The following is a 12652-nucleotide window of genomic DNA, read 5'->3' on the forward strand; positions in this document are numbered from 1 at the left end:
AAAAGCCCACGAGATTAGCCTAGATAATAATCTTACCTTAAAATTTTACGAGAGGTCAATTCATTCTAATTTTTAAACTAATGGAGCTAAACGTGTTTCCCAAGCGTACAATTTGCTTTGTTACGCACTTGTAAGACAGAGACAACAAATGTCGGTGTAACGTCCTATTGGTAAATAATTAAAGTAATTTACTTATGTTAGGAAATTCCCAAAAATAATATTTTGAAAACGTTATTACACTAAAATAGTTTACTAAAAAAAATATTGATATTTTAAAAAATTCTAAAACGTTTACGTTTTACCATCAAAATTGTTCTTATAATTAGATTTAAAAATTGGCTATTTAGAATTTTACCAAAAAAATTGAATCAAATTTTAAATTTTCATTTTCAGTATTAAAAAATTAAAAATAAAATTATACATTATACGGGTAACATAAATGACTATAAATTATACCTAAAAAAAAAAAAAATTAAAAACATTGATTAGGACATACCCATTTCATCTTTCAGGTCTTCCTATTACACTGTATATAAAAATACTGGCAATATAAAATGTGTCAAACAATTTTATCAAACAAGCAAGAATATTTATTAACAACTGTGTACATAAGTACACTTTAGGTGAAATTTGAATTATTTAAAGCTTATCATATATTTATTGTATATAAAATTCCGAGAAAAAATGTGTAATACAATTTTTAATATGTAATTTAAATATATATAACATTTTTAATAATACTAGTGAAATTCACAGATAATTCCAAGTCTGTTATGATAGGTAAAATGCATTTATTAAATATTTCCAAAAAACATTGTATCTTATTAAAAAGAGATCAATCAAACATAATATCTTTAAATTATTTGCTAAAATGTATTATTATACATTTCCTAAAGGCCAGTGGTCCCCATAATCATAATTATTAAATGTTGTATTGTATATTAAAATGGATGTAACAACTGATATTTTGCCTAGGATGTTCAGAATGAATATGTTTATGGATATTGTCCGTAGAAACGAGAGAATGTCACATCATCCCATATATGACTTGGACGATGTGGACCATAATCAAAATGGTATGAGTCCATTTATACAAGAACTGTCTGATGATTATCCAAGTACTACTTTACAAAGACCAATCTCTGGTATTTAATATTTATTATAATTTTGTTAAGGGAGCGCTATACCCGAGTGTTAGCTTTGTCCGACAAATATACAACATACCAAAATGTACATTTACAATAATCCATTTTAATAATATTATAGAAAGAGTGAAGATGGTCTGTTTTCGCTCAGAATCGTTTTTCATATACACTGATTTTTAGATTCTGAGTGCTCCGATGAATGTATTGATTTTACCATGTCATGTGTATTTTTTATGTTTTTTTTTTGTGTTTCATCATCTTTTAGGACAGTAAAAAAGTTCAGGTTTTCTTCAACAGTATTTTTTCTGATAGAACAGTGTTCTCTAGTTGGTAACTTTAGGGAGTTAAAAGTAAAAAATTTACAGCAGTTTTCAAAAGTGACGTGGAAAACAAAGAAAAAATTTAAGGAAAAACAGAAATTTTTACGCAAACTCAACTTTTGAAAAAATCAATTTTGGTTTTTGGTGTAACTCTAAAAACAAATGACCGTAGATACATGAAAATTTGACTGAATGTTTATATTAACATTTTCTATACACCATAACATTTTTGAGCTATTTGTGGACATTTTTAGTTTCCAATTTTTTATTCTATAAATATCAATTAATTTTATTTGTTGAGGAAAAAAGCTTGAAAATTTAATAGAAGGCTCCTAATTTATAGTTTCAAAGACAGATGAAAAATATTAAAAATCCATTGTCACAATTTTTTTATAAGCTTAAATTCAAATATTGAGAAAATATGTAAAATTCGCAAAAATGTGCAAATTATATTGAGTTAGTAATTTATTCATAAAAAATTTCTAATTAATTCTAAGATTTGAAAATGTATTACAAGATTCCTTATAAGTTTATCTACTTTTATCAAAAAAAAAAAAAAAATGTCTACAAGCAAATCAAATTAAATTTTTATGAGTGTTTGAAGTTCATATTTTTACAATATTGGATATTCACTCGATTTCTCATGTAACTATTTTGTTATTTTGTTGTAATTAAAAAACTAATAACTGTAGATACGTGAAACTTTCACTGAATGTTTATATTTTCATTATCTTTACATCATACAATTTTAAAAATATTTTGACTTTTTGAGTTATTTACGGACATTGTCAGTTTTTTTTAGCTTTTTTTTCTATAATTGTCAATACAAAGCTCCTTATATATTGCTACAATAGCAGTTGAAAATTTGAAGCACAAATTTTGACAATATTTATCAAATTTAAAATTCAATAATTATTTTGTACAGTCGTTGCCAGATAAATTGAGACGGCGGCGCGTTAAACGGAAAACCAGTGAATCTCCGTATTTCAATATTATTACCGAAAATACATCAATAAAACAACAATTGTTACAAAAATTATTTTACGATGTTAATTTAAAATCAAATATTCTGATAATAATCTTTTATTTAAGAACAAAAAGCAGAAATTGTAAAATAAAATAAATAATGTAATAATAATAATAATAATTAATAATTCTGCAGAAAATTTTGTTTGCACTGAGCCGGGTTTGAACTGGTGACTGCGCGCGTCGTAGCCAACTGTGTGACCTTTGCACCGCACTGCCAGCGACTAGTTTGGGCTACACTTACCAAAAAGCGCCGCCGCTGTCTCAATTTATCTGGCAACGACTGTAGTTAAATATTTATAAAATGTTCAGCGTTTATAGCTAAGGATTGAAAATTTAAAACAAGGTTCCACGTAAATAGGTTATATATAAATTACTTAATTTACAATTACATCATCAAATATACTTAGTAATATCATAGGCTTTCTGACCGTCTTCGCCCAGAATCGTTTTTCTTATATAATGATATTATATCATTGAATTCAAATTTAACACCATCCATTACAGTAAGCGACTTGTAACCCACTGTACAATAGAGCGACACTCACTTGTCCGCCTTTTTTAAATTGTACAAAAAAATTAGTTTTAAAATGCTCATAGCTTGCTTTTTAATTAAAATGTCAATAAAAGTCTCAGAGGTGCCTTGCAACTTACCTTTAAATTTTAAATTATGTCAATTTCACTCTAAATTTTAAAAATAACAGTAAAATGGATTATTTAGAACGTAAAATGTGGTATATCGTTTGTATGACTGAGACAACATACACAGGTGTAGCGTCCTCTTAGTTTATATATTTTAACATTGCTTTTAATTTTCAGGTCAAGCAATGAGAATACGAGTGTATATGGACGATGCGTGGGCTTTACCACTACCTGATATGACTGGCCGTTTTAGAGATTGTAGCTCAGCTTTCTACCGGTAAAATATAAAAATTTGACTTTATTAGAAATATTTTATGAGAACTTTTTACAATCTAAATATTTTTTTAAGTTATTATTTTTCAAACTAAAAAGTTATTTTAAAAATCATAATAATTAAACCACTTTATCTAAGATAAATAATTTTACAATCAAAAGATTTCTAAAACCACGATTTACAAATTGGTTGTTTTGGATTTTCTCAAAAAAAAATTTAAACAGTTTTAAAATTTTTTTTTTCAATATCAAAAAATAATAAATTACGTGTGTAGAGCAAAAGTTAATAAATTATATATAAAAAAAAATAAAAAACTTGATTATCACAAAAGTTATTTATTTAATTTGTCAGGGTTTTGTTACACTGTACATCCTATATATGGATGTCCCCAACAAAGAGTGTTGTAACTCACTTTTACAAATTTTTTTTTTTTTAGATTCCAAGTGAATTTATTGATTTTATAATGATGTGTTTTTTGTTTTTGTGTCTGTCGTCTCCTTTTAGGACATTAAAAATGCTTAGATTTTCTTCAACAGTACCTTTTCTGATAGGAAAGTGAATCTAGTTGTTACTTAGGGGCGTCAAAAGCGCCGTGAAAAACAAAACAAAATTTAAGGAAAAACGGGAATATTTACACAAAATCTGTTTTTGAGAAAATTGATTTTGGTTTTTGGTGCAACTCTTCAACAAATGACCGTAGGTACATGAAATTTTGACTGAATGTTTATATTAGCATTTTCTATACATCATAAAATTTTCCAAATATTTTGACTTATTTTGAGCTCTTTACAGACATTTTCAGTTTCAATTATTTTTAGTTTTTTTTTCTATAAATATCAATAAAATTTTATTTGTTGGTTAAAAAAGCTTAAAAATTTAATAAAAGGCTCCTAGTATAATGTTTCAAAAGCAGACGAAAAAAATAAAAATGCATAGTCACAATTTTTTTTTATAAGCATCTAAAGTTCAAATATTGACAAAATATGTAAAAATGACGAAAATTTGCAAATTATTTTGAGTTACCCAGTCATAAAATTTTTTCTTTTTAATTCTAAGATTTTAAAATGTAATACAAGATCATTCATAAGTTTGTCTATCTTTATCAAAAAAAAAATGTCTTCAAGCAAATTAAATTTTTATGAGCGTTTGAATTTCATATTTTTACAAGATTGGATATTCACTCCATTTCTCACGTAGCGGATTTTGTTATTTTGTTGTAATTCAAAAACGAATAACTGTAGATACATGCAAATTTTACCGTATGTTTTTATTTTCATTTTCTATACACCATAAAATTTTGAAAATATTTTAACTCTTTTTGAGCTGTTTACGTACGGAGACATTGTCAGTTTTCAATTTTTTTTAGTTTTTTTTTTTTTATAAATATCAATAAAAATTTATTCGTTGGATAAAACAGCGTGAAAATGTAATGCAAAGCTCCTGATATATTGTTACAGTAGCAGTTGAAAAATATTGAAAATACATAGGCACAATTTTTTTTTATAAGCATTTAAAGTTCGAATTTTGACAAAATATATTAAATTTAAAATTTAATTATTATTTTTAGTTAAACATGTATAAAATGTTCAACTTTTATAGCTAAGGATTTAAAATTTAAAACAAGGTCCCACGTAAATAGGTTATATTATATAAATTACTTTATTCATAATACTATCATCAAATATACTTAGTAATATCATAGGCTGACTGACCGTTTTCGCTCAGAACCGTTTTTCTAATACAAAGATATTATATCATTGAATTCAAGTTTAACACCATCCATTACAGTGACCCACTTCTAACCTACTGTACAACAGAGCGATATCCACTTACCCACCTTTTTTTTTTTTTAATGTGTTATTACTGATTTTCTGGTTGTCCGGCGACGCTGATTGTGGCATTTAATCAAACAAAGATGTTGTGATCAATAATATTGAGTTATTAACGTCTTTGTAGGAAATCCAGAAAAACAGGAACACCACATTGAAAAAAAAAAAAAAATTGTAAAAGTGAGTTACGACACTTCGTTGGGGACGTCGATATCATAAATCTCAAAATTAAATTTTCAAAGAAGTGTTGAAGACACTCAATTATATCCAACTTCATTATCATCTCTTAATCAATTGTTATTTAGTTTAATACATATAAAAAATGTGAACTAAGGTTTAACAATTTAATCATTTTTGATAGAAAAAAGTTTGATTAAAAAAATAATTTGTATTTGATTATAAATAACTTAAAGGAATAGTACAATTTAAAACAGAATAAAACAATTTACTCATTGCCACCATTGCTGTATACTTACAAAATTAATATTTTTTTCTCGTTTACACATTATAATTCAGATCCATAATTTGTTCTTGATAAATATATATATATATATTTATATAAAAAAAAAAGTGGAAATACTGTAACCTACAAGTGAGTCACTGTAATGATGGTGTTAAATTTGAATTCAAAGATATAATATTGTTGTATACGAAGAACGATTCTGAGCGGAGACAGTCTTTCAATCAGCCCACATTATAATAATATTTTAAAATTACAACAAAATATCTAAGATTGTTCAAAAATCTAATTTTGTCCAAGTTTGAACTTAAAACAGTAATAAAAAAAAACTGTTTATATATTTTTAGATTTTTAGACGGTATGGATTACTTATGAAATACCTTGGCTTAAATTTTCAATCCTTAGAAAATTTTATAGATTTGTAACCATTGTAACCTAACATTGTTACACCAACTAGATCTACTTTCCCATCAGAAAAGATGCTGAAGTTGAAAATCCAAACAATATTTAATATTTATACTAGAAAAAATATTTAAAGACAGAAAAAAAATAAACATTGTAAAATCAATACATTCATTGCTCTGATCAGAATCTAAAACATGACATTTTATTTGTCTCAACAATTTGTTGGCTACTATAATATCTGCTAAAGATAAGTTTCTTTAAATAACCTAAAATGTTCTACATATATAAATGCATACTTTAATGATTTCTTCGTATTAATACTATTTTTCCTAATATTTATGTTTTTGTTTAAAATATGACTTTTTTTTTTTTTTATTAATTATCCCGCGGCAACTTAGGCCATTGGGAGAATATGACTTTTATAGCTTCTATGAAACTATTCTACTTTTAGTAGTTTTATCTTTTTTTTTTATAGGCTTTATTAATAACAAAAATCAAGACTAGTCTAAGATTAATATTAAAAATAAAACTCCAATAGTTATATTATAAAAAAAAAATTTAATATTTTATGCATTTTGCATATTTCTAGTGCATTTTTAGATATTTTTGAAAAATTAGTGCATTGAACTTACAGTCCTGCTCATATTATTATGTTAAATACCACCTTATAAATATAAAAGATACATGGGCGCAATTTTTATTTTTATAAGCATTTAAAGTTCAAATTTTGATAAAATTTACATTCACAAAAATTTGCTAATTATTTTGTAGTTATATTTATCAATCTTGGCTGACATAACATCCTACGCTCAGAATCGTTTTTCTTGTACGATATATCATTAAATTCAAATTTAACACCTCAATTTATTACAGTGATCCACTTGGTACCTATTGTACAGTGAAACAGGGCAAATGTAAATTCAGCCCGCGATTACCTTTTCAATTGTAAACTCGGCCCGGAAAATTTTTACCGATAAAACATACTAAAGACAACACAACTTAATCTGGAAATAACAAATAACATATTTTAATTCAACTTAGGTACCATAGATAATATAGAAAATATAGATATCAGAACTCAGAAGAAGCCCTCGAAAAGTTTAAAATAAGCCCATCAATTAAAAATGTTGTCTAGTTAGTTCACTACTGTGATTTTTGTTTGGTTTTATCAATATTCAATAGTTAACCTGCAACAAAAATAATACGATTATCGATACCAAAATTTCCGAAAAAAAGTTTGCGATATTGAATCAAAATATTGATATCGTTGAAAAAACCTACTAATAATTAATAACATATTTAACATATCAGTTAGGTTTAGTATATATTTTAATTGTGCCTAAATGGCCAACGGCATAGTTATTATAATGAATATTAAAATTATGTTTGACACCTAGGCGTCAAATACCCAATCCAGGGTACTGACCTATCACCACATAAAAAAAAATGGATAATTTTTATTATTTAGATTTATTTTAGTCATTTAATGATTAATGACAATATAGTTTATAAGTACTTCTTTAGAATAAGATAGCAACCCACTATATCTCATAGTCTAACCCAGCGTTTCCTAAATTGTGGCCGTAGACCCCCAGGTTATCCAGCCATTTGGCCTGTTTCTTATCTAGTACTTATTCACTTTGCCTCTTCCTGGAAACTTTTTTGTTTATAATTTATGTTTGATACAATGAATATTTTTATGTTTTCAGTGATAATCCAGCACAAACATACAGATTGCATGCATTCATCCTTAGAGATCTGGTTGCTGTGAGGGAATCTGTAAGATTAGATGATCAGTCAATGCCTATCCCAGCGTCTACTGATGTTACTGTGACAAATTTGATAATGCGATCACTTGCAGCGTATGAAATAAGACAGTTACATTTAGTCAACGTCTTAAGGCCTTTTCTACATATGCGTGCAGTACATTTTTGCCATGAACTTTACAATTTTGCCAATAGTCCGTACGACATTGCGGGCTATGATCACAATGTTCGATTTACTTATCCGCCGCATGATAGCGAATTGACTGTAAAATAAACAAAATATTGCAAATTATGAGGTATTTTAATAAAAGTGTATGTATATTTTTAGAGGCCACATTATACAGAACTATTACCACCAATCCATATTCTTGGTGAAACTATTGTACTGGATTCAGATAATGAAGAAGTTATAAGGCCACGTATAATGGAAGTTATCGAAGTTAGTTCTAGCCCTGATGACTCTGATGTGGAAATTTTAAGTCACTCCTTCCATTCTATCGATCCACTTAATTCTGCCTCTATAGACCAACCATCTACGTCTACTGGAATTCGAGATTCATTAGATCGACCAAATAATAGGTAAGAAAATAAAATTATTGTTTCTACTATTTTGTATATATTTTTTAAATATAAAGTTGTATAATTGTATTATTTTTTTTTTCAATTGAATAGATATAATTTAAGGAGACGAAGAATATTCTCACCAACTGTAAATGATTCTTCTAGTTTTCCTGTATATGGTAATTTGTCTCGAATTTCATATCCATCTCAAGTAAGAAGAGGGAGGCCCATGTTAGATTCTTCATCAGATGATGAAGAATCAGTAACTGCTACTCGAGGTTCTCAAACTGCTCTTATAAAATCTCGAAATGTTAATGACAAAAGGAAAAAGAAAACAAAAAGAAATAAAAAGAAAAAAAGGAAAATAAACACCAATGATTCACGGTCTGAAACCCGCAGTACCAACAGAAATCGTTCATATTCAGGATCATCGTCATCTTCAGGAGAAACAGATATAAGACCATTTAACGGTTGTATTTTACGGATATAGTTCTATGAATTTGTATTAATTTGTTAAAAGAAAATATTTTGTATTCGTCTGACTCAGGACCTAATAAGAGATCAACACAATGCCTGAAGCTTTTTCATTGTCACTTTCCATCAAAATCAGTTACTTATTTAAATCTGTTTTAGTTTCATTAAATAAAATTGTAACACTAAAGGTTTATGAGCAAAAAGTGATAAAATTAATTATTATTTAAATTTTTTAAATAGCTTAACTAAAATGTTGTATGTTTATATATTATATATTATTATAATTTATAATATATGTGTTATGTTATCACAATAGAAATTATAATTGTCAATCTAAGTAAACCAGGAATAGACAATTTATGATTTTATTTTTTCTAACTAAATAATTTATGTTCAAATTTTTGTGTTTGATGCCTTAAAATAAAAACAAATGTATGATAATCCTAAATCTTAATACATTATGTATAAAATAAATTTAATCAAGTATTTTATAAGATAATATAAGACTATTTTCTTTTTTCAAAATACGGTATTAATGTATTTTCTATTCAAAGATATTTTTATCTTATTTTCTTTTTTATTATTACTAAAATCAGTATAAAATCACATTAGCTGTAGGTATACAATCATTAGAATTTCAATTTTGTAGACAAAGGCTGACTCTGAAGCATTTTTCATTATACACAATAATTTTTCATTGAATTCTAATTTATGTGCATTGTACATATAACAATGACTTTGCACTTTCAACACATAATACTTGAATATAGCAGAGCAATATCCCCTGTTTTTTGTGATGTTGATAAATTTGTATAGCTCCGTCAAAAATCTTGAAAATTTAATACAAGGTTAAAATATAGGTATATACCTATACTTACTTCGATCTTTTCTACTTTTTTAATTATAATATTTTCTACTTTTGAAGTATTCCTATATAATATTTAAATTATTGTTTTTATTAAAACATTGGTAAATTAGATTCCAGTTTGCAATATACATTTTTTTTCGTTAAGATTTAAAAAAAAAAAACCAACTTTATAATTTAGGTGGGCCTCAGTACACAATTTAGGATGGGGCCCTGTTGGCATTTGCCAACTAAATGACCGTTAAATCCGCCACTGCCCCCACGTGTTATTTTACTCTTTGGTTTTGTAGGACTCTAGCCCCCTGTAACTATTCAATCCTAGTTACGCCCATGCAGTACCGTAACTAGAGATAAAAGGGCCCAGGTGCGAGTCAAATTTCACTAAATGTTTATTTTATCAATTCCTATACTACACAAAATTTTTAAAATATTTTGACTCGTTTTGAGCGGATAATTTCAGTTTCAATTTTTTTAGGTTTTTTTCTAAGAATATTAATAAAGTTTTATTTGTGAGGCCAAGTTATAGTATAAAATGTTGTATAAAATATTATCTTCATAAGTATAATCAATACTATAATAACATAATATTGGATGTTGGACGGGCGTTCCAACTTCCAGGCATCAAAAATTTCAATTTTCATCATGTGTTGTGAATTGGATTAAAAGTTCATATTAGTTTAAAATCTAAAATCCTTTATGTCTGAAAAGAGCCCCCTAAATATGATGATGCGGCCCTTTGGGGGTGCCCGGTGCGGTGCACCCCCAGTACCCCCGCTAATTGCGGCACTGCGCCCATGAGGCAATCTACCTTTGGTAGATCACGGACCCCGTGCTGTTTGTACGTAAGTGTATGATTTAACTCTAAAATATCAAAGTCATACCAAGTTTGTCGTTTTTACTTAATTCCACCTACGGTGGATTAATATAATCAATTAATACAAAATCCTAACCTAACCGTATTAAAGTCCAAAGAATAAAAAAAACCAAATTTAACCCTTTTTAAATTAGCCTATCTTCTTCTCAGAGGTTTAATCTACACACAAACATTCATTTTTATTTATATAGGTATATATATGTATATATTGACAACATTTTTTTCATTAGCTTGTCGATTATCTTTATCGTTTGTTGTAGAAATCTAAAATTATTTAATAAACTGTTGGCCGATATTATTTTAGGCCCGGTAAATTTTTCAAAAGTCGATCGAATTATTTCAAACTTCAAAAAAATATTTCAAAATATTTTTGAAGGCTCCTTCGAGAGTAAAAATTTTTAAAGAGCTAGAACTTATAATAAATACAATTTATGACCTATAAATTGTATAAAACGTAATAATTGTATAGGTAACTTAATTTCTTAAAAATGTTAAGTCATTTTAAAGTAATTTTTGGTATTTCTGTGGTTATTTTTTAAGTAATTTGTTGATGTTTATAAGTAATTTTAACATTTTCTTCGTGTGTATTTTTTAAAGATTTTAGGCCATCAAGTTCCGGGCCCTATTTATCACATATTTCCAACTATTCAAACTCGATGGGTTTTGGTATTTTTTTTAATTGAATTGTCAAAAGATTCATTCAAAGAGTGTGTATCAACAAGTGTAATTGTATTTTTGTATTTTAAAAAAGTTCACTAATAATATATTATTAATATATATTTATTTTTTTGAGAATTTGGCAATTTTTTTTTTACAATATAGGTAATCAATTACCTATTTTTATTTTTTCTTATTTTCTTCTTGTGGAAATTTCCTCATTCTCATTCTTTTATAATATACTAGCTGACCCTGTGCACTTCGTTGCCCTTAAAAAATGACAACCCTTTAAAAAATTATGATTGTTCAAATCCTTTTGGATGTAAGTATGTAACTCTGACTGTTTCTAACTCTCAGCAGTAAGTGCAATTCATCCACCCTGGAAGCAATCCTACTACGTTGGGTCGCGGACATTGTGCGATAGCATATCAAGTAGATAGGTACCTATGTAAATCTAATATATAAAAATTTCTTGCCACAGTGTTTGTTATTGAACTCCTCCGAAACGATTTGACCGAATCTAAATAATGTTCTAATTATTAATAGGTGTATAAATCTTTAATAAAATGGATTAAGTATGATAGAGAAAATCGGAATAAACATTTACCAGACCACGCTAGTGGATGTACTCGTCTGTTCTTAACTTCGACGGATTGAAACGAATGAGATTGAGACGTTCCATTAATATTCAAATTAAAAAAAAAGTGGGTAAATACTAAATATATGTCGCTCTACGCCTCTACCGTACAGTAGATTACAAGTTAGGGGGGTGGAAGGGGGCGTATGCCTCCCCCAAAAATCCCTAAAATAGGTTTGTGTAATTTATATAGGTAATATATTGGGTTTTTGATTATTTTCGTGGTTCATTACAACTACAAAATACAGTATTATAAAAATATAAATTTACGAAAAATAAAATAATATAATTTTACATGTATTGTGTGCGAGTGTGTAATTGTGTTAGGTACTGTGTTAATGTGTTATAGGCTTATAGCTAAATTGCGTTCCGTCATCGATCGTCGTCGATGATAAACAATTTCATGTGATAACTTTAATAGGGCTGCGCGATTATTTTGTATCCATATAATCGATATGTAGAAAATGTTTTCGATAATAATCGGTTATAATCGGTTATTTTTTTATACATAAATTAAGATAAATTATAATCGGTTATAATCGATACTTTTTACACTATAATCGGTTATTATTTAGACATAAATTATAATCGGTTATAAAAATTGGGAGATAATATTAATTTTTACAATCAATTAATAATACATTATAATCTGAGATTAACTGTAACAGCTAAGCACTGATTATTCGATAATTATTACACTTAAGAGGACGCTACCCA

General features: G+C 27.2%; 1 protein-coding gene across 2 annotated transcripts in view; it reads left to right on the top strand.

The window, feature by feature from the left end:
- The window catches only part of LOC100159997 (E3 ubiquitin-protein ligase Topors), a 12659-nt gene extending 3545 nt beyond the window's left edge, over nucleotides 1–9114 (top strand). The window contains exons 5-9 of one of the 2 annotated variants that reach the window (XM_001944747.4): nucleotides 976–1145; nucleotides 3311–3410; nucleotides 7811–8132; nucleotides 8196–8446; nucleotides 8540–9114. In XM_001944747.4, the coding sequence (XP_001944782.1) occupies nucleotides 976–1145; nucleotides 3311–3410; nucleotides 7811–8132; nucleotides 8196–8446; nucleotides 8540–8918 (1222 nt within the window). In that variant the 3' untranslated portion in view covers nucleotides 8919–9114. The remainder of the gene's footprint in view (nucleotides 1–975; nucleotides 1146–3310; nucleotides 3411–7810; nucleotides 8133–8195; nucleotides 8447–8539) is intronic. The other variant, XM_008182037.2, reaches the window with a different exon arrangement.
- The last annotated feature ends 3538 nt before the right edge of the window (nucleotides 9115–12652 follow it).

The sequence above is a fragment of the Acyrthosiphon pisum genome, chromosome A1 (genome assembly GCF_005508785.2).
Source record: "Acyrthosiphon pisum isolate AL4f chromosome A1, pea_aphid_22Mar2018_4r6ur, whole genome shotgun sequence".
Lineage (NCBI taxonomy): Eukaryota > Metazoa > Arthropoda > Insecta > Hemiptera > Aphididae > Acyrthosiphon > Acyrthosiphon pisum.